Source organism: Equus quagga, chromosome 8 (genome assembly GCF_021613505.1).
Source record: "Equus quagga isolate Etosha38 chromosome 8, UCLA_HA_Equagga_1.0, whole genome shotgun sequence".
Lineage (NCBI taxonomy): Eukaryota > Metazoa > Chordata > Mammalia > Perissodactyla > Equidae > Equus > Equus quagga.
The window spans coordinates 20,168,761-20,191,199 of record NC_060274.1 but is presented as its reverse complement, the minus strand read 5'-3'; the positions used below and the strand labels follow the sequence as shown (position 1 = coordinate 20,191,199).

General features: G+C 37.6%; 1 protein-coding gene across 6 annotated transcripts in view; it reads right to left on the bottom strand.

The window, feature by feature from the left end:
- Nucleotides 1-22,439, bottom strand: part of SHPRH (SNF2 histone linker PHD RING helicase) — a 93,205-nt gene that overhangs the window by 63,350 nt on the left and 7,416 nt on the right. For all 6 annotated transcript variants that reach the window (XR_006889756.1, XR_006889758.1, XR_006889757.1 and 3 more), the window contains exons 2-13: nt 18,992-19,662; nt 16,540-16,669; nt 14,218-14,436; nt 13,098-13,176; nt 12,008-12,158; nt 10,757-10,865; nt 9,866-10,122; nt 7,764-8,423; nt 6,256-6,507; nt 5,317-5,395; nt 1,246-1,409; nt 877-1,133 (exon numbers count right to left, since the gene is read on the bottom strand). Coding sequence is in view for 3 of the 6 variants with exons in the window: in XM_046669550.1 (XP_046525506.1) it covers nt 877-1,133; nt 1,246-1,409; nt 5,317-5,395; nt 6,256-6,507; nt 7,764-8,423; nt 9,866-10,122; nt 10,757-10,865; nt 12,008-12,158; nt 13,098-13,176; nt 14,218-14,436; nt 16,540-16,669; nt 18,992-19,662 (3,028 nt within the window). In the remaining 3 variants the exon portion in view is untranslated. The remainder of the gene's footprint in view (nt 1-876; nt 1,134-1,245; nt 1,410-5,316; nt 5,396-6,255; nt 6,508-7,763; nt 8,424-9,865; nt 10,123-10,756; nt 10,866-12,007; nt 12,159-13,097; nt 13,177-14,217; nt 14,437-16,539; nt 16,670-18,991; nt 19,663-22,439) is intronic.

The following is a 22,439-nucleotide window of genomic DNA, read 5'->3' as shown; positions in this document are numbered from 1 at the left end:
CTAAAGCACAAAGTACAACATATTTGAAGCAGTATGCATGTTAGAATGTAAGACTGAGTCTGAATCTCAGCATCAAAACTTAATTAACCTTCACAAGCCTGAATTTTTTTTATCTTTAAAAATGAAGATTCTCCAAAGATCTGAACAAATGACATTTTTACAGGAGGCTAACATTAGCCATTTATATAGAAATTGTTTCCATACTCTAATTGTCCACAGCAATTTATATGTACCTCTTGTGAAATATATCATGTTTGCCTTATATTATAGAAATCTATAATCTTTGTTATCTCCTTTATTTGTCTATGAACTGCTTAAAGGCAAGGACAAAAATATAATTTCTCTTACAGCACCTGAAAGGGTATCTTTTTAATATCAGGTGCTAAAAAAAATGGTTAGTTCCTGAGTCACAATCTGATGAACCAAAAAAAATTTCTGGGACAATAGAGTATTGTGGACAAAAATACCTTAACACATTAGGAAGAAATAATCGAAGAGACAAAGTTAGCACATTATAAAGAAAATATTCAATGAATATCTAATTCATCTAATTACCTGATGTGGGAACAAAAAAATACAATAAGAAAAGAACAAAAGCCTTTCATATCTGGAGTGCAGCAAAAACATAAAGCAAAACAACAAATCCCATAATACTCTTAATTTTAAAACCAACGTTCAAAACCAAAAAGATAATTTTGATGATGTGATTCTCTTTCACAAATGGGGTTCCATACCAAAGAAAAACCACCACCTTGCTAAAAATGACAACTCAGTTATAAGACTCTGAATCCAACTGTGGGCTAGGAAGCTAATTGCTCAAATATTGTTTATTACTACCATATGATCAATCGCAGCATAAGGAAATTATAAGAAAACCTTTTTTGGAGTGGCAAGAACTCCCCACGAACGGCCTGTGGGTGGCAGCAGGCCTGCCTGAGCCTCAGCAATGGGTACAGGATGGAAGTGACAGTCCTTCTGTCCAGGCTGCTGAGCTTCAGAGCCCAGTCGGAAATCTTCCTGAGTTTTACTACTGCATCCTGGCAGCACACCTCATGCTGACGGTGATAGAAATGTCTTTCCACTGGAGAAAAGTGGAGCCAGTGTATTTCTTCTGTCTGAGGGGGTATCTGGATCTGTAAGAAGAGAAAAAAAAAATGATTTCACCTGGAAATGTAACTTCCCATCCCAACGCTGCTTCTCTTTTTCTTATAGTACCCTTAATCAATAAAAACTTATCCTACTGACTTGGTCAATCACATCTTTCTTTGCGGACCTCCAGAGTATCTTGGCAATAAAGCTGTAGAGGTGCTGAGGGTTCTTCTTGCAGTAAGGGCGATAGAGAAGTCGAACCCACCAGTGTTTGACACAGTAAGGTTCAATACCAAGAAAGACCACCAACCCAAAAAGATCTGAAAAGAAAAAAAGAAAAAAGCACACTGAGAATAACTGTTTCTATATGTCTTTATCACTATTTTGAATAACCACTTTCATAGACATTACACAGCACACAGAACTTTCCATGAATTAAAATGCAGATTGTATAGGCTCTTACTTACATCCTTTGAGTATTTATTTTGTTGTATGTTTTGTGCTATGACCCTATCTACAACATTTATTCTGAAGACAATTAACAAATATTTAGGTTGAATTAAATGACTTTGATGGTTCCTGAGAGTTATTAACATCTGAAAGGACCATTGCCTATACGCAGATATCCACAGATTTATATTTTCTGTTCAAATCAATCCAATTGCCTATGTGCTACCTCTTCTTTGAGGTTCAAAGTTGCTTCAAACTCAACTTGCAAAAATCAAATTCATAATCTTTCTGCCACACCTGCTTCTCTTCTAGTGCTACTCACTGGTGAATTCTGTAACCATCCATGAAGCCACGAAGTCAGAAGTCCTGGACATCTACTGATCATTCTACAAGCCTTGTTAATTTTTCCTTAACCACTTTCCCATTTCCTCAGGACAATCCTAGTCCAACAAAAGTGCTGGCATGGGCCTAGATAACTTACTGTAGCCAACAACTGATGTCCTAGGATCCACTCTGCCAACTTAAACCATCCTCCAGAGAGTGATCTTTGAAATATAACTCTAACCACAAGATGATTCCCAACCATTTAAAATCCTTTCGATAACTCCTACTATTCTTAAGAAAATAAATAAAATTCTCTATCATGGCCTACAACGTGTCCACGGTCTGGTCTACATCCACCTGTTCAGTCTCTCAGTCCACCATGCTTTCCCCAGCAGTCTGAACTCTAGCCACCCTGACATTCTTTGGGTCTCCTCCTGCCACATGATCTTCACATTTTCGGTTTCCTCTATAATAGAGAATTCTTCCCCTCCTCTTTACCTAGCTCATGTTAATGTTTCAGATCTTGGTTCAGTTGTCACTTCCTTCTGCATCCCTCTTATGTGACATCACAGAACTAGACCTCTTTCTTTGAAACCTGTTATAGTTAGAATTTTATATTTATCTCATACATGAAAGTTATCTTCATTGCAATCTCGTATTTGTTTAAGTATTTAATAAATAGATCTTCCCCTCCAAGCTGTAAGCTCAATGAGGTCAGGGACCTTGTCTATTTTTCGCTCGCTATTATACGTCACAAAGAATAAATGAACCAATAAATGCACCACAAAGTACTTAAGTTTTTTAAAGTCAACGCTTTCAAAGAAACTAAATATGAATACGTAAATAGAAAATAAGAACAGCAGCAGCAGCAGTGGAAGCAGCTATCACTCAGTGAATATTTAACATCTGCCAGGTACTGTGCTAAACACTTTGCACACTTTGTTATAATGAATCTTTAAAACATCTTATTTTACAAATAAGGAAATTAAGGATTTGAATGTTTAAATAATTTGTTTATGGATATATAGCTAATAAGTCAGAATGTGAATCCAGGTTCATATAGCCCCCAAAGCCAATGCTCTGTTTACTATACAAACAAGTATATTATACAGACATTGGGTGTGGAGGGTGAGAGGAGCAGTGTCCTTGCCTATTTGACTTTCCAAGTGGATGGACATTATTTCAGCCTGACGGGAGAAACATACTAAGGCCTGGCAAACTATGGAATGAAAACATCCTAGCCTCACTTCCTTGCTCAATATGTGGCCAACCTGGGATTCACCAGATCTCTACGTTGTTGCTAATTAATAAATCATCAAATCTGATTTATCTCTATCAGTCTAGCACAGTGGTTCTCAACTGAGGTGGGGGTGCAGGGCTGTGACTTTGCCCCCCAGGGGCCATTTGCAACGTCTGCAGACATTTGTGGGTGTCACAATTGCGGGAGTGCTGCTAGCACCTAGTGGGTAGAAGCCAATATGCAACATTTACAGGACAACTCCCAGCAAAAAAGATTTCTCTGGCTCTAAATGTCAATGAGGCTAAGAAACCCTGGTCTAACACAAAAGGAAAACAAATGAGACTTCCACTTCCAAATACAACATAGTAAGTCCTGGCAGGCTAACTTCGCACCGCAGCAACTACACAAAGAACAGATACATCGCAAGAATCAGAGTGTTAAAGACATCAGAAAGGAAAGAGAAACCCAAATTCCAGAAAGTTTGGGAAGCTCTTTTGTAAGTAACTAAGGCGTGAGGAAACTTTTTTTTTTCCTTCCTTTTTTTTGTTTTTGAGGAGGATTAGCCCTGAGCTAACATCTGCTGCCAATCCTCCTCTTTTTGCTGAGGAAGACTGGCCCTGAGCTAACATCCATGCCCATCTTCCTTTAGTTTATACGTGGGACACCTGCCACAGCATGGCTTGCCAAGCGGTGCCATGTCCACACCTGGGATCTGAACCAGTGAACCCCAGGCCGCTGAAGCGGAAGGTGCGCACTTAACTACTGTGCCACCGGGCCAGCCCCGGGCATGAGGAAACTTTGGAGGGTCATTGTCTTGATTGTGGAAAGAGATTCATGGGTATACAAATATGCCCAAAGTTTGTAGATTTTACACTTTAAATATTTACAGTTTTATTACACGTCATTTATACCTCAATAAAGCTATTTTAAAAAAAATTACTCAAGAATTTGTTGAATGATTATAAGTGCTCCAAACATCTGCCAACATCCTATATATCCAAAATAACCTACCCAGGGAACTGAGGAATTATTGCTCATATTCTTTCAACATTAAAACTAGGTAAAAGTAACTCTGATAGGCATTTTCCTTTTTTCTGTACCCTCTCAGCTAACTTTTGAGCTGAATGAGATCTTATTAACTCCTAAATATTTACAAACTGCCCAAATTCGGCAGTTTCCAAATGTAACAGCAGATCACTAAACGTGGCTTTTTAATTAGCCTGGTATTATTCTATAAATATGTATCAATGTAACTTACTAACATTATGCAAATATTTAAATATATACTTAAAATCTTCTTAGAAAACCGTTTTTCCCCTAAAAATAATCATCAAAAAATGTACTGTTTTTCAGGTCACAGTAATGGATGTTGATTTTTTTATTGTAGCAGAATAAGTCACCCCGCTGAAAACAATATATGAAAACTTGAATTTTCAGAAAAATAAGTTTTGAGGATGAATGCTTGCCAGAGGACTCCAAGAATATTTATAATTTAACTACGTTTTAATGACAGCTTTTCAGGGAATTTATTATACAAAACAACATTTACTTAAACTTTTAGTTTTAAATATTCAAAGCTTGAATAAAAGTTTTAAAAATGCAGTGTCTGCTCTACAGAAAAAGTAAGTTATATGAGTGAGATAATGTGGAAGCAGGAGTCCAATGTGTGCGTGGGAGCGAGCGGGCACTAGACACGATCTAAATGCCCAAGAGGAATGGGTGAAGGAGTAATGGCTTACGCGTAAGGTATGACATTATAAAGCTGTTAATATTTTATAACTTTCACAATAAGTAAAATTATGGTCTATTTATGGATTCAGCCAATAAAAACTATGGTCCTTATTTTTGTAGACATAGCCAATTCAAACTCATTCTGTTTTCCTCTCTCATTCTCTCTCTCTTTGTTTTCTCCCTACCACTTTGGAACTCTGAGTTCGGTCCAGACGTGTATGTACACTGCTTGGGCAGGCACAAGAACCCTTCAACTTAGGAGAATGAGACTACTCACTGCACAGCTGTCCTCAGACATACAAACAAAAATCATCTGAATCCATTTAAAAAGACAAATGCTTAAAATCATTAGGAGTCAAATATAAATTTTTACATGTATAAACACTTAAGCATTTCAGCAAACGTTAAACATAACAATACATTTTCTTCAAAAAAATTAAGCTTTTCAAACATATGCAATATGGGAGGAAACCATAGATTACCCTCCAATCCTCTCTGTACTGGAGTGCCACTGATGCACCAGCGATTAATCCCACTCAAGCGCTGAGCCATTTCTGCAGCCTGATGAGAGAGAAACATGAAATAAAACAGAAAGGAGAAAAAGACAGAAAAAAGGAGAAGTCAGGAATATGTTTACTCATGAAAATAGCCTACAAAAAGCCCTACTTCAGGTCAGATGCACTTGCTCTTATTTCAGTGTTATCGCACTCAGTGTTGAATGCCATATTCAATGGGCCATCTTCTAGTACAGTGGTTCTCATGAGAAGGGGGCTGCCACGTGTCTCCCCAAAGAGAAAAGGTAGTTCAGTATGAGTAGAATGAAATGGCTCCCTGAATGACTGCTACATCCTCCCAACAGCCCATCCTCCCAACAGCCCATCCTCCGATATCAACCACTGTGACAATAGATACGATTCATAAATTCAGTTCAGGTTACAGACTGGCCAAGGAGGACAGAATAAAGACATATGACAGACAAAGACTGAATCAAAATTCTATGCTCTAAAGGAGTATTTTCCTGTCACCATTTGGTCTCTGATAAAAAAACTGCTAAAGTCAACTCTGGCCCAAAGCTATCAGAGCCTATATGATGAGCTTTCAATTTGGCAGAAATGCTTAGAAAAGTCCCTAAATAGAGTTTACTTTGATCTGCATCACACACAAACTGCCATCTTATTCATATGTACATGAGCATTGCATATAAAGCAACAATTCACAGAGTACCAAGATAATTCCTGAGGGTATGTAGTTTAACTACAAGAGAAAAGTGAATGTAGAGTGTTTAATAGCCATCTTCTGGCCAATATCAATACTATGGATTAACTACCCCATAACTATTAAATTCTCCATGGACAGCTTCCCTCAACCCCTTTCCCCTTGTGTCTTCTCCAGCCCACAAAAGATCCTGCAGAAATTCTCACTTTGACAGCAGGGCACTCAACCATCTGGGCTTCATCGAGGCAGATCCTCCACCACTCCACAGCGACCAGGGGGCTGGGAATGGCCATATAGCGCTTCTGCTTCCGAAAGCGACGCCCATCCTCACTGTTGCTGTGTGGGATATCCACGTAGTTTAGTTCTGAACGAAGGACATCATAGGTAATGATAACTATATCCTGTTCTGCCAAAAAATGAGGCTGTAAAAAGCCATCTTTCTTCACTCCTTGATATACCTAGGAAACAGTCAGCACAGACATAGTCACTGCGGAAAGGCTCATCAAAGATAACTGAAGCATTTATTCATCTATACCCTGACTGGGCCCTTTCTATTTGGTTAGGACCAAACATGCTATGAGATACATCCTACACCTGTCTAGATAAAGACACATTTTAGCGTGGAGACTAGTAACATAAGCAATGTGAAAGGAATGGTAACAGAAGTAACTGTGACAGCATCACAGGGAGAGACCAATTCTATGGTTGAGAAGGTACATCAGAGAGGAGTTAACATTTGAGGTGGACCTCGAAAAATATTTAGGAGTTCTTGCAGGTGGAGAAAAGGCGAAAAGGACTTGCAGGCAGGTAAGAAGCTGGAAGAAACAGCATGTGCAAAAGCACAATGGTATGAAAAAGAACAGTGAGAACTAGTATTTACTGAATGCCTTTCACGTTTCAGACACTGGGCTACGCTTTATCTCCTTCAACAACAACCCTGTGAGTAGCTATTATTCCTATCCCACACATGAGAAACATGAAGGGACTTGCTCAAAACTGGTAGAGTTAAGAGTCAAACCAAGGTTTGCCTGCCCCACAGAACAGAGTTCCCCAACAGCAAAGAAGGTGTTTTGCTTATTACTATATTCTCCAGGCCTATTATAGTGGCTGAAATACAGAAAACCCCCAACGACGTATGTGTGGAAAGAACTGAGGGAGTGAAGAGTACTATTAGTAAACAGTAACATCAAATGACCATTAATAAGTGCCAGCATTTTACCACATCATTTAATCTTCACAGTTAAGTCTGTGAGAGGTACTATTTTTAGAACTTAGCAACGTTGCTGGCACATAACAGGTGCTCAATAAATACTTGGTGAATGACTAAATTATTTTATAGATGAGGTAGTTGATGCTTCAGAGGATGATTCTGGAGCTAAGAGGTGGCAAATCAGACAAGCAGCTACCGTTACACAACGCTGCCTTTGGATTGTATTCCTCTCTAAGCGTATAAATGCTTATACAAAGTTTTTCAAAAGCTTTCACATCTTTCCACTTAAAATGCTTTAACTTCTGATGTCAGAAAAGAATAAACAGTCTACTGTTCTATTTCTTATTCTCAATTTCCTCTTCAAGTTCTCATTTACTATTATTATCTCATTGAGTTAATTAGGGGATAAACAACAAAGCAATGAAGAGTATAAAAACTATCATAAAGAAGTAAAAATTTACATTTACATTTTCCTATCCTCTTAAAGAGCCCAAACCGCCTTACCAAGACTCGAAGAGATGACGACCTCACATGTCTGTTGATTTCATCCACCCACTGATGACAGATGGAACTGGGGGAGATGATCAGAGTTGCTCTTGTTGATACTGGCTCCATTGCAACAAGGCAGTGGGGGCAATAAAACGGCTTAATCTTCAGATTCTTCTCTTCATAATTCACACACTTTGCATGTTGCCACAGGTGGCATTTCAGGCACTGAACACGAGGTTTCTGGTCTATCTGGTCAAGTTCACCACATATGCACTCAAAGCGATAATCTGAGGAATTATAGGGACTCATGATATTAGTAAATGGGACATCACCACCCGCTGGGTTTAGAGATTCAGTTTGGTCCTTTGCTTCATGTTCTTGCTTGACGTCAAATACACATGTACTATTAGCTGTGGTAACATCAATAATTCCACAGTCACTGGTAGCTGGACAGTGATCTTGTGAGTTGAGATTGATGTCATGCTGACTTTTTCCCTTTTTTGTGGGTGGAACAGGCTTTTTCCTCAATTTACTACGATTTCTCCTGGCCTTATAGTAATAATAGTAAGGATCATCATCATCATCAGAGGTGTTTGATGGCAAGTATTCAGAATCTGTGTCCTTGCTCCCCGATTTTCTTGACTCTCTCTGAATTTTCCTTGGACTCCCTATTGCCTATGAAAAATATTATTTATTGAGTTTATTTCAACAAAGTTAGATTTCTGAAATTAAATTCCCAACTTTATGCGCTTTACATAAAAATCCAGTAGCCAGTGTTTGCTGCCCTCTTCCCTGAGGAGGATCACTCCTGATCGGTGGCTTTCATTCTCATCTCTGTAAGAACCCTCCCTGCAGTCTGCAGGTCCAAAAGAAAAAGGAGGCTCTACTATTGTATACTTAAAATTTGGAGAGAATAAAAATTAGAAAGATAAAAGGAGCTACTAATATTTTGCTACCAACTTCTTATAATTTATTGTCTGCCTAAATCAATAAAAGACTAGCAGTTTATAATACACAAATACACAAAGTAGGGCAATTATAAAAATACCAAGTACTAAAATATAGCATTAAAAAAAGTGAAAGGTAATCTACTAGTTACTGCAATTAGCAAACAAATTTCTTCTTTCTTTCTTCTTTCTACCTGTGCCCACTCTTGCAAATTATTTATTGAATGCTATTTCTGTGCCAGGCACAGTATTAGGTGCTGGGGATACAAATATGAGGAATATTTAGCTCCTGGTCTCAAAGGGGTCTGTTGGAAAAGAGAAAACGATAAAAAATAAAATGACACTATAGATGCATGAGAGGGGTATATAAGAGAGAGAGGTAGGTACCAGCATAACTTCCCAGAAGTGATGTCAGAGCCAAGGTGGAACAGAGGAGTTGGGACACTGAGCATGGAATGAATAGCATCAACTGAAGGAGATTTTCTTTTCTTGGTGGGAAAAGGATTACGGAGAGCACACAAGTTCGCTGCAGTCTTCCACCCTGGCCGGGGATAAAATCTTAGACCCCCTTCTCTAGGAAATGAACTTTCTTGTCTGCCATCTCTTTCACAGCAGCCAAGCCAGTAGCTCCACACTTTGACTTGTTGTCATTAGTCTTTTCTAGATTTATGTTTACAAATTTATAACTATATTCTTAAAAGCAAATTGAAATTACTAGCCCAAAAAAAGCCGTTTCATAACAAAATGTAAAAATTTTATAAGATGATGACATGAGAAAAATGAGAGTTTATAGATAAAAGATTCAAAATGTATATAAAGAGCTAGGCAAATATAAGGTATCATTAACATTTTTAAGTATGGACCAAACTTTTTAACTGCTGACAACAAACAGCATGATGAGGATAGAAAAGTTGTTTTAAATTATAATATGCTTAACTAATTTTCTAATTCACTCAATAAATATTTATTGAGTACGTGCTATGTACCAAGCCCTCTTCTCTGGGATGGAACTTACATTCAGGAAGTAGAAAACCAAAGTCACAGCCACAAGTGCTTTTCCTAACTAGTTTGTTTTTATCTTCGGACTGTGAGAGCTTCAGGGTCAAGGTGGGAACTGTCAACTCATTCTGTAAGGTATCAGATATAGCTACTTAATAAATGCTCTGTTACCTGCTTTTTTGTTTTATCATATATATCCTCTTCCTTGTAATTCTTCCCCAATGTAAAAGTCCCAGAAAAACCATGGCCTTTGATTTGTTTCACAAGACCTTCAAAGATTAAACACTTCAGCATCCGTTTCAGAAGACTCCTGTTCCGCTGAACATCATATCTATATATAGAACTGACATACTTATAGATGGAAAGGATAGAAACTCCTTTTTTTCCATTCATTTCTTTCACAGCTGTCAGGATCATCACACGTGTAGCTAAATGCAAAAACGATACACTAACTCAGTCAAAATAATTAAAATTCAAAGAAAATAAAACGCAGTTAATCTTAATGTGCATTCAGGACCAAGTTAAGAAAAAAATAAATCAAAGATTTATTGAAGATACATTGTCTGTATATTGTCATTTAGAAGACAATGTAATAAAAATTTATCTCAACACATTAAGAAATAAATTATTGTAATGGAAACAATTTAAGGAAGAATTACACCTTGTTATTCTTACAAAACAACTACCATTTAAAATTATTTAAAAAAAAGCTCTCACAATTATCTATGTATATGCTACCATTAGCAAGGGTAATATACATTTGCTAGCAGACATTGAAGTAGCAACACTCAAGAATAAACAAAGCCTGCTTTAAATTGTAAGTTAAAGAAACTGAAATATAATGGATTGAGCAAGAACTACCTGGACCAAGTCAAATGAAAGAATAAATCTTTACTTTTGTTAAGATAATATGGCTTGCAATGGAATCAATTTATGCAAAGTATAAACAACTGTAAAAACAATTATTCATAATAATTACAAGATTTCTCCATACAAAGATCACAAGAACTGTAACAAAGATCACTGTAAAAAGGTATTTTCTTTAAGAGCTTTCATACTTACGGGGGCACTGAACTTTTTCTTTTGGTTCAAATTCCATATTCTGGGTTTCTGTGTTTTTCACTTTTCCTCCAGAATGATGTGATGGAATGAAGTAATTCACCACTTTTCCCTGACATAAACAACATTCAGCGGTCACACAGTGTTTTGCTTTCAGTATTCTGAGTTGCTTATTAAAATGAATCCTCCTTCTATTAAGGAGATGCAAAAGAGTTGTAAAAAATCACGAACAAAAGGGCTAAATATGCTATCATACACACAAAACTTATTTTTCATTTCAGGGGTTATAGCTAGCCATCACTTTTCAAAATTGTGCATATTATCTGGAATTACCTAAATGTTAAGTGTGGAACTTCTGAAGTTAACTTTTTAAGGTTTGTTTAAATACTGAATTAACCTAGTGAACTTATAATAATATTGAAAATAACTTAGAGTTAAAACATCTAATGAGCAGAAAATCCCAAAAGAAGTTAATGAGAGTTAAAACTGCATACTCCAACTCATCTTTCTGCAAAGGAAATAGCTATTTTCTATTCCCTACTCAAATTGGAAAGGCTACTTCTGCAAACTTGACCCTATCAAAAGATCACAGGTCACATAATTACTAAGGTTGCGAGGATGGTAGGCACTACAGGTAACTAGTTATACCCTTAACTAGTGGCCTCATTTCAGCAGGATTTAATGTGCTGATTTTAGATTTTATTATTGGAAAATATGTGCTATGAGCTATCCTTGGTTCAGTGGAGTTTTTTTTTTTTGTAAACTCTACAATTTATATTTTTAAACACAATTATACATATTTTGGAACAAGGACCTAGAGTTTGTTTCATCTAGCAATCTAATTACTAACAACGTTCTAATTATTAGATTCTAGGATTTATGTATCTGAGATATGTACAATTTTTTTAAAACTAGCTCTCAAAAATATTTAGTGGTAATACGGAGACTTGCAGTAGTGACAAAATATTTGACGAAATAATAGTACTTTCCTAAGGGAGTTTCTCTGCCAACCAGAAGGAAGCTTGGTGACAGCATATCTTCTTCCTAGTTGGCCAACATCACTTAAAAAAACCCTGCCGGGTCACAAACATCCCATTCTCTGTGCCCACTTGAAGTTAACTAATGACTAATATAAATCATTAGCTGCAGAGTAAACGGAAAGTGTTGGCTTAACTGCCAAGCAAATGTTCGACATATGATGCTTTTTGAGAACATATGTCTCCTGCTTTCCCAACCCTACAGTACTCTTCCTACCTCCGGAAGAGCGAGAGCATCTTGTTTGACGTCTTGTCGAGTATGTGTCAGAATCAGAGCCAACACCTCTACTGTCTTTCCAAGACCCATCTCATCTGCTAAGATTCCTCCAAGCAGCTGGGGCCCAGCACTTGGGTACTCGCGGATGATGCTAAAGGAATAAACAAGAAAAACACATCATAGGAATGCAAATCAAAATGATACTGTTCCAAAGAGATCTGGAAGAAATGCATAAAAGTTTAAGTTTTTTGAGACTACATTTTAAACAATTCAAATCCCTCAGTCATGAGTATTAAGAACTGCGATAATCAAAAAACTGCCCAAACTGGGGGCTGGCCTGGTGGCACAGCAGTTAAGTTCGCACATTCTGCTTCAGCGGCCCGGGGTTCGCCGGTTCGGATCCCGGGTGTGGACATGGCACTGCTTGGTAAGCCATGCTGTGGTAGGCGTCCCACATATAAAGTAGAGGAAGATGGGCACGGATGTTAGCTCAGGGCCAGGCTTCCTCAGCAAAACGAGGAGGATTGGCAGTAGTTAGCTCAGGGCTAATCTTCCTCAAAACAAAAAATTAAAAAACAATTGCCCGAGTTGACAACTAAGTCTGCAGAAAGAGGAGTGGTATTGGTAAACACCCATCATTTTTTTCTCTTCTATAAATCAAAGGAAACATGTCTGCCTTCTTTCTGTGACCTTTATGAATCTGTGAATAAAAAAATAAGAAGGGCAATACCTACTGACTCACTAATTACGGTTAATGATCCGAAAACTTTGTTAGAATAGAAGTTGACAAACTTAATGAAAAATACAAACACTGGCCCATAGTAATATCACGACATTTTTACAAAGACCCATAATCTCTTTAATTATCAATAACTAAGCATCTGAAGTCTACTATATTGCATTCATTTACTGAAAAATGACAAGTGCTATTAATCCTATATCTATGCTATCTATAAAAATGGCTAAAGAGACTTTAACTTAGTATTCCTTCTCGAGGGACTGCCAAGGTTAAAGACCCGTCACCAATCTCATACAGGTTTTCATAACATTTATTTTTACTATCAAGCACATAAATAAAGTTTCGTCTTACCAGCCTGTATATGGATTGTAGTAGAGTTTCACACCCTCAGATGTAACAATCTCTCGCCACAAGAAGTGCAGGGCATTTTCTAAAGAAGAATATAACTGTAAGCACAAGTTTTTGTTTGTTTCCCTTTCTGCCAGATAATCACATTAAAACAAAAATAAGTTAACAGTCAGGATACCCTGCAAAGCCACATACACGTGGGAAAAAGGCTAGGATTCTTCTCATTCTTTTCTTCAGATAGTATTCTTTAGCGTCCTTTGCTTTGGGCACAAATATTTTCCATATAAGCAAGTGATAAGACAGAAAACAAAGCAGAGTGAACTATAGAGGATTAAGAAGAAAACTAACACATATCACAAACTCTTAACGGTAAAGGAAAGTAGCTTCTCTTTTATAAATCCTTCAGAAAGTTACGTGAGGTCTTTAGATAACTCAGGAGACCTAGGCTAGTGGGCTAAGACATCAACGCAGATCAGACCTAACCTTTTGCATGAGTCTGAGAGCAAGAGGGAAGGCTTATTAACCGAGGAAAAAATAGGTAAAACTCTAACACTCAAGAACTAAGTTTGTTTCAGTCAGAATTTTCCACTGTCCTTTCTCTTAACATTTCACGTTGTTTAAAGCAACTGCCAAATGGGAAGTATGTCTCCACCCGTCAGTGAAACAGCAAGTAATTTCTTGTTGCCTTCTTTAGGGATTAACAGATGAAGTAGGAACACAGATACATAGGATTCATAAAATGACAAAATTAAAGAGAAAAAGCTTCAATTTATGGGAACTATAGGAGACAGAAGAACTACCACACGACACACGGGATTTCATCAAAAAAATCCAGTCTGTGGAAAAACAGATGAATTACTGATCCACACGGCATGGACTGGATTTCAAAACATTATGTTTTGACATGAAAGATCAGTTCAAACTTTTATGGACAAGGAACTCACAAATGAATTTCTCCAGATTTCAATGATGAAGGATTTCTTAGAAAATAATTTTATTCATAGTAACACCCATTCTAAATCAATCTTTTCAATATGATTTGTTTAATAATCAATCCCCCCCACCCTTTCTCTCATATAATCCATCTGATCAATTTGCCTTTCTTTAAGCATCTTATACTTGCCACTAGCAGGAGTGCTTTTGAAACGCTCTTGTTGTAGCATCCAATTGACAGCCTCTCTTTGGTATGGTCTCAACACAGGAGTCAATGCAGGATGCTGGACATCCACTTGGATGGACTGTGTTTCTTCCTGATGTGTTTGCTTCACAAAGTGATAGAGCTCATCGATGTCCTGTCCCTCTGGTTCACTCTCTGAATCTTCCTCATCCTCTTCCAACACATCTGTACACCCAACAACAAACGTACTCAAAATAACCCAATCCACCTTTTATAACTACAAGTCATTCTTATTCCTACAAGTCATTCTTATTCCAAGAGCATACATGCACTCTCCCACCTCTGGGGTCTTGCTGAGTGGGTTGCGTGTCTGGAAGGCCCTACCCTTAATTCTTCCCTGATTAATCTACCCATCCATCCAGCAAGATAGTTCAACTGCTACTTTTTCCATGGCATTTTCTTTTGTTTTCCTCGGTTAGAATTAATGTTCTCCTGTGTTCCTGCAATACTCACACTTTGGATACAGCAATAAGTCACAGTCTGTCTGGCAACGCAATCATTTACGTGTATTCATCCCTTCCGCACTGAACTGTAATGCTCTGAAAGCAAATGGCGTCTTCTGTTTTTATAGCTCCTCAGAGCAACTGGCACACGCTCTGCCCATTGTACATATTTAATAAACATTTGAGGAACTTAATGTGAATATCCTTTGCAGTTTATAAAAGCATAATTTATTTCACTTTTAAATCTTAACATAAAAAAATCCCTATGCAGACATAATTTTTCTATGTCTAATAAGACGAGGATTCCCATTCTATTTCCTGTGCTAAAAAAGAATAGGGGATAGCAGCATCAGCCAATTAGCAGATAAGTGTTCTGCCATTAATACAAATTTGTAAGAATATCAGATTCACTTGTTGGACACAACTGCCCTGTGGAAGATTTGTGCCTATATAACATGAAAAAACTCAGAATCTTGTATTTACAAACCCTCTTTAGCTAATGATTTACTCCTGAATTGTTTCAAAAAGGCCTATACACTTTTATAGGACATACCTCATAGGCCCTAGAATGAAAAGATTATTCCATATAAAAGATTATGCACAGCCACAAAATACATAACTTACTTTTTCAATAAAAAATATGCCATGTTAAGATTCTTAAAACTTTACAATTGATGTGTAAATGCTTGGTTATTTCAAACTGTTACTGTAGTTGCATAATCTAGCATTGATAACTAAATTTGAAGTTTTCCTTCAAAATTCTTTGAAGTTTTCCTTTGAAAAGTTCAAACTGTTTCATTTTTAAAAGGCAGAATAATGGAGTTCTTATCATAACTTTAAAAGCTCTAGACGTACTTAAAAGCATTCCATCCAATTCTGAAACCAGAGATGTTCCTCCTTTTAAGTCTTTATGCATGCAAAAACACACACAAATGACTTACTATTATTAGTATATTATGAAGCTTTGCAAAGAACGTACTGCAGAAACAATTCGACAAGCAAGCTTAGAAGCTCATTTCCCGAATATTCCAGTATGAAATGTTCTATAATTTGCACCTGAAATAATGCTGACTGACCATAAGCAGGACCTGGATAATTTAAACCATTTCCCAGCAGTGTTGATGAGCTGCGCCAAGCCATCCACACTCTCCCTTGGGAAGCAATGGCAGACAACTCTGAACCTGCAGTCATGAGCAAGGATGCAACTTCTTGCCAAGGAACAGTAGCAAAATGAACTGGTCTTTATGGGAAGCACACTCTTGAGATGAGTTGTCAGAATGCAAAGGAGAGGTGGAATAAAGGCCAGCCAAGAATCTCTGGCCATGGCCAAATAAAAGCACAGGAATAATGCAAAAATTCCAACCACTCAGATTCCTTTAGACTCTGCCTACTGACTCTGCAAATATTTCTTGACTACTTACTATAAGCTAAGCACAATATTAAGTAAATAAAGACAATATATTAGTGGGAACATTTCAGATAAACATAATTTTGTCATATAGTGATTTTACAGAGGTTTTTTTTTTTTTTTTAATTTTTGCTGAGGAAGATTCGCCCTGAACTAACATCTGTGCCCATCTTCCTCTATTTTTTAGTATGTGGGCCACCAGCACAGCATGGCTGCTAACAGAGCAGTAGAGGTCTGCACCCAGGCCACCGAAGTGGAGTATGCTGAACTCAACCACGTGGCCACTGGGGCTGGCCCCGGTTGTTTAATTTTTATTATGGTTTTATTAGCTGTTTTTCTGTTTGTTATCTATAGGAGTTAGGGAAAAACCCACAACTCTTAAGTAATAGTAATTTCAAAGTTTACTTTAAAAATTACCTGGAATAATGAAATTGTATAACTTTTCCATCACTCTCTTCATGAGTTGATTGAACTTTTTCATTCTCGAATTTGCATCACTCAAGAAGTCTAGTTTTGCTAGGCCATCTTCCAAAAGATAAATTCCAACCTAGAAAGAATTAATCAACATAAAAATAGTTTTAATGGTATTATACCATTCTTTATGAGGATATAAGAAAAACATTTTTTACCATCACCATTTTTAAAAGTATTCAGAGTACTTGCCCCACAAACACTAAATATATACCTACCAAATCTCCCTCACACATTTTCACTTGCAATAACAAATTCAGTCTACAAATGTAGGGTCTGCTAGGGTCGATGCACCATTCAAGTTGCCAGAAAAAAATACTTCCTTAACTGGAACCGAACCTGGGAGAATGTGATGAGAACACCAATTCTATCTAGCAAGTCAATGATTTCCAAACTTGATGAGGATCAGAATAATCAGTGAAGTTGGTTAAAAATGCAGATTCTCCCAGGAGGTTTTGACATATGCTAGGATTCTTAAGCACAATTAGGCTTGGGAATCCCTATTATCAGATCAAACACTAAAATGGTTAGGAAAACAGACCTTGATTAATGTTATATATCTTGATTCTGGTGAAGCAATGCAGTATGAAGTATTTCAGTTAAAACATTTGAATTTAAATACTGGCATTGATATTTAGGAGCTAAATAAACAGGAAACATAACATTTACTTCGACCCTAGAGAGAAGTTCTCATTTGCAAAATGGAGAGAAGCCTATATGAGACAGCCTAGATAATACAATTTTAACATTTCCTAATTGCAGATACTCAATAAACAGAGTTCCCTTCATTTCTCTGTATTATCAGGGACCTAAAGCCCTAATCACTGAGATGCTCATTCTTTCCCTAAAGAACAAGAATCGAACAGCTTCCTATAGGAGTGAGTAGTACAGATTATATTCCATTATTATCTGTACTCTACTTTGCGTTCACCTAGAGAGGCCTTACTACAGCAGCAATAAATGTTGCAATATTTATAAAAATCAAGATCAGAGAAGACAGAAGAGATCACGACGTGGTGTGTGTGTGTTCTATCCACCTGCCGTGGTGTGTGGGGCAGGTGGATAGAACACACGCACACAAGCCATTACAGACTTATTATCTTTGGGCCACAATTTTGGCACTCACAATCAGCAAAGTGAGGGAATATCTGGCTGCACAGTTTCATTATCCAGGGAAGAATTAATTACAATCTAATACTTCTAAAATTTCTCCTTTCCTCCTGTCAATTCTGAAACTATAAACATGGCTATTGATGTAATTATTTTTAATGTGAGAAATGTATAGGACAGTTTTCAATTGAACAAAGGTGAATTTAACATTTTAGAATTTCTTTTCAAGTTTTAGCATGAAAGCATATTAACCTGCTTCATAGTTTATAAGGTACATTTACTTACATTCTCTTACCTGATTCTCAACACAATTGTATGAGGCAAAAATAATGGGTATGATTTACATCTCATACAGAAAGAAGCTGAAATTAGAGCATTTAAATGATTTACATAAAGTTACTTGGCTACTACACAGCAGAGCCTGAAATGAATTATAAATCTATTCATTCATTTACTGAAAATCTTTTCAGTATCAAGCGCTTTACTAGGCTGTGAAGACAAAAGACTTCACAGTGTAGTGAGGGAGAAAGATCTAAAATCTAAGTATGCTACAAGTGACCACGGCAAAAATCAACATGCGCATCAGGTATGACGGGGGAAGGGCATGTAACAGCATCCAGAGTTTAAGAAAAGCCCTCCCTAGATGAGGCAAACTCTGAGCTGAATATTACAGAATGAGCAGGCGTCAGCAGGGAAGAGGAGGGGACAACCCAGGCAGAGAGAACTGTGAGAGCAAAAGAACAAAGATGCAGAAAGATGGCAGGGAACGTGCAGGAAACATATCAATCTGGAATTTCTGGGACAGAAAACAAAGCAGAATGACATAAGATGAGGCTGGAGAAGCTGACAAGCGCTACTTGTCTACTACTAAAGGAGGAATTTATGTGCCAGACTATACTCAATTCTGCAGACAGTAAAGAAGAGAATTCTATTTGCATTCATATGCCATTCCAGAGACAAAGTAGAGGGAGGAACTGAAAAGGCAAACAGGGAAATGGTTAAAGGACTGCCACAGGAAGAGGAGGAGATAATGAAGACCAAAATAAGTCACTGAGGGCAGAGCTGGAAAGGAGGAATCAGGAAGACCTCCTTGAAGGAGTACAGCCTGGAAGTGATTAGCTATAAAAAAATATTTTTTACTGGTTACTGAAAGCCCAAAATAAAGTGTACTTTGAAACTTGATAATGAGAGACTTATTTCTGGCTTTTCAGACCTTCCTTCTAAGTTAACTTCAAAATGGACTGCCCAACGCAGAAGAGCCTTAAAAGACATCACAGAAATCGAGTACCTTGATTATGCGATTTCCTTCTGGTTTTTGGTAAAGTTTTATTCTTTTCTTCTTTTGCAGCCACCCCAAATCTTCTAACATTTCTCCACTGAAGGATGCTTCCACTCGAATACCTGTGTCATAAACACTGACTGGCTCATTGAGGCCTTTTTCCTGTTTCTCTACATCTTCGCATTCTGAATGAACACAGATCAGGAACTGATTGCTGGACTCGGAACTCATCAAGGTAAAACTCCTTTCAGAAAAATTTTCAACTAAATTCTGTTCAGGAAGAAGCTGAAGAGTTAATTCTCCTAGAAATGCTTTCCAAGAATTATCAAAGTGATAGGGAGAAATCACAATATTCAGCTTTACAGAGAGAGGGGAAAAAGTGCCACCAGTCTCTTCTCTGTCGATTGATTTTGAGACGCTCACCACTTCCGAACACCTCTTCTTATCTCTGGGAGCCACTTCTTCCTTCAGACTATCATCTAGGATGATGCAATGAGCAGAAGAGGAATCTGAACCAGGGCAGGAGTGCTCGTCATCAGTTAAGAGGAGGGGTTCATTTCTTCTGTCCTCATGCATATTCCAACGGAGCTGCTGTTGCTTTTCTTCATCTATCCTCACCGGAGGAGCACGTTTCCGTCGGCTGCTCATTTTCAAGTTTTCTTGGTTGGTAAACGTGAATTCTAGAAGGTAAAAAACAGTAGGCATTCCAAGAGAGGATGTTAGTATCAAAGTGTTCCTGACAAATTTCCCAAGGAGAAAATCAGCATAAACTTATAGTCCATACCCATAGTATGAAATCTTCAGAGAGATACACAAAACAATGGATAGTATTTTTTAATAAGTCAAATATAGCTGAAGAACATACTGACCTTAATCTCATGCATGATATAAATTCTAATGGTCTTACTGCTGTTCAATGGATAAATTTAACAAAAACAATTTATCTAAAATAAAATCTAAAAATACATTTAATGAGCAGCATAACAGTAAGGTGAATCTCTCAAATATCCCGGAAATGCATATTTGAAGAGTTTTAGTACCATTTAAACTCATGTCTGCATCACTGCAGAATTTCAATTTTATTTTATAATCCCAAAGAGTTAACAAAACTTCACTTGACCCTTACATAGTTTAAAAAATCCCTACAAATGTATCTTTTCTTTCAAAAAAGGATGATGAAAATACCAAAATGTATTTCTTTTTGTGGATTAGCAGATAAAAAAGATAAGAGGGCTAGCTGGGCCAAGAATAAGGTAATGATGGCAACCAGAAGAAATGGGGCAGAGATAATAAAAGAAAAAGAAAAGAAAAAGTGCAGAAAAAAAGAAAAGAAAGATTTGTGATCTCAAAAGAGAAAATCAGGCTGAAAGAAGCCTATATAAAGTAGGGCCCAAACTACACCTTTGCTAAAATAATAGCCAATTCCTATATGAAATCTAGAACAATTCAAAGAGATTAAATCATAAAGTCATAATGATGGTTGCTGCCTATTCCTACCATGTAGCTGAAAAAAAATGAATGTGTAGACAATTAAAATTTGACTTCAACTAGAGTTTAAGAAATATTCTCAATAATCCCATTTTTCAGTAGAATCCAATCAGGTATTTGCTGAGTCCCCATTAAGTACTCAGTACTGTGCTGTATTTTAGGGGAGGATACAAAAGACGTATAGATCAAATCGCTATCTCTGAGTACAGACTGATGTACTGAGCACAGTACATGATGTACTGATGTCTGATGACAAACTGAGCACACAGAGCAGCTGACACCCCTCTACCCCTACAGACTCCCCCCATCCTGAACCACTCTGCTGCAAATCTAGGAGAGAACGGGAAATGTGCCGCAAAGAAACAATTCAGAAATATACAGCCCTGTTTAAAACAGAACAAAACCACTAGGAGAAATCTCAGTTGAGGAGAAACTGTGAGGAATTCCTAAACAACAATACAGAGGGAATCAATCTGAAAAGCGAAGTGACAGGTGAATGTATTAGCACAAAAGATGGGAGCACCATCAAGAGGGCTTCCAAGCTCAATGGTGGCAGACCTGGTAGTGGAAACCAAAGTGGGTCCAGGGCTACAAACACAGATAATATTGGAGCAATAAAGTGAGAACTGGCAGGTCTCTGCCTGTCCTACCTCTCCTAAAGGCAAGGTAGCTGTGATGCGAGTATCTATTTCCTGGGGAGAGCAGTCCCTAAACTGGAAAGATGCCCTTTCTTACTGACTACAGAAGAAAAAAAGCAGATGACAATGAATTCTGCCTATAGAGAGTTCTCACCAATTCCCCATTCTCACTCAACACAATGGAAAACAAGTCCCAGCAGCTGCTTCTGACCCTCTCCTTCAGCAAACTGTACAAGCAGAGACAATGGAAGGTGAAGCAGGGAAACTCAACTACAAAGATGAGCTCACAAGCAACAATCAAACATTAAGGGATCTCCAACAGGAGAATAAATCAACAAAGACAAACTTTCACCCAAGGAAACAGGTAGAGTAATCTGAATAGGACTTTATATCACATACAATTGACATCATCACATTCTCAAGAAGATAAAATACTGTTTTCATGAAATAGAAGCAGGAAGTCAGAATGCAAAAAAGATGGTTATTAAAAAAATTAGCAATTTTAGAAAAGTAATCTATTACTGAAATTTAAAAGAAAAAAATAACTTGGCCAATGACTCAATAGCAGAATGGGTATAACTACAGAGCAGTTGCTACAGTGATCCCTCAAAGAAATGAAACAAATGAAGGAAGTTCTACCACAGCCCCAGTTAGGGTAACCAACTCTTCCCAGTCTGCCTGGGACTTTCTTGGTTTTAGCAATGAAAGTCCCAAATCCTGGGAAACCCCTTACTTCCAGGCAAACCAGAATGGTTGGTCTTCCCCACCCTATCTTACCCCTAGCAGACACTTTCCAGGCACAGCACAGGGAGAAGAAACTCAAACAGGGTCCAGTGGTCTCTCTTGAGTTAAGGGGACAGAACTTAGAATTTGTGGGGCAAAAATACCAGAGAGGCAGGAGCTGCTCATAGAGGAGGCTCTGGAGATACGCAGAGGAGTCCCTTGAGTCTCTGAGAGGGCCATGACCTGGATCTTTGTGTGAGGGCAATATTCAAAGCTGCAGGAAGAACCACTAGCAGAAGTAGGTGGAGCAATCCCTGGAACTCGTACATGGCTAGAACTGCTTGTGGAAAGACTCCTAATAAACAAAGCATCATGTAGAGTTCTCAAACAGCCATTGTACACAATTTGAATATGTTCAAGAAGGTAGAGGAAAACATGAAGATGACGAAGAAATATGGAAGATATACAAGAGACCCAAATGGAATTTATGCAGATGGAAAACACAATATCTGAAATGAAAAATATCCTGTATGAGATTAACAGCAGATGAGACATGGCAGAAAAAACGTAGAGTGAGTTTAAACACAGTAACAACAGAACTATCAAAA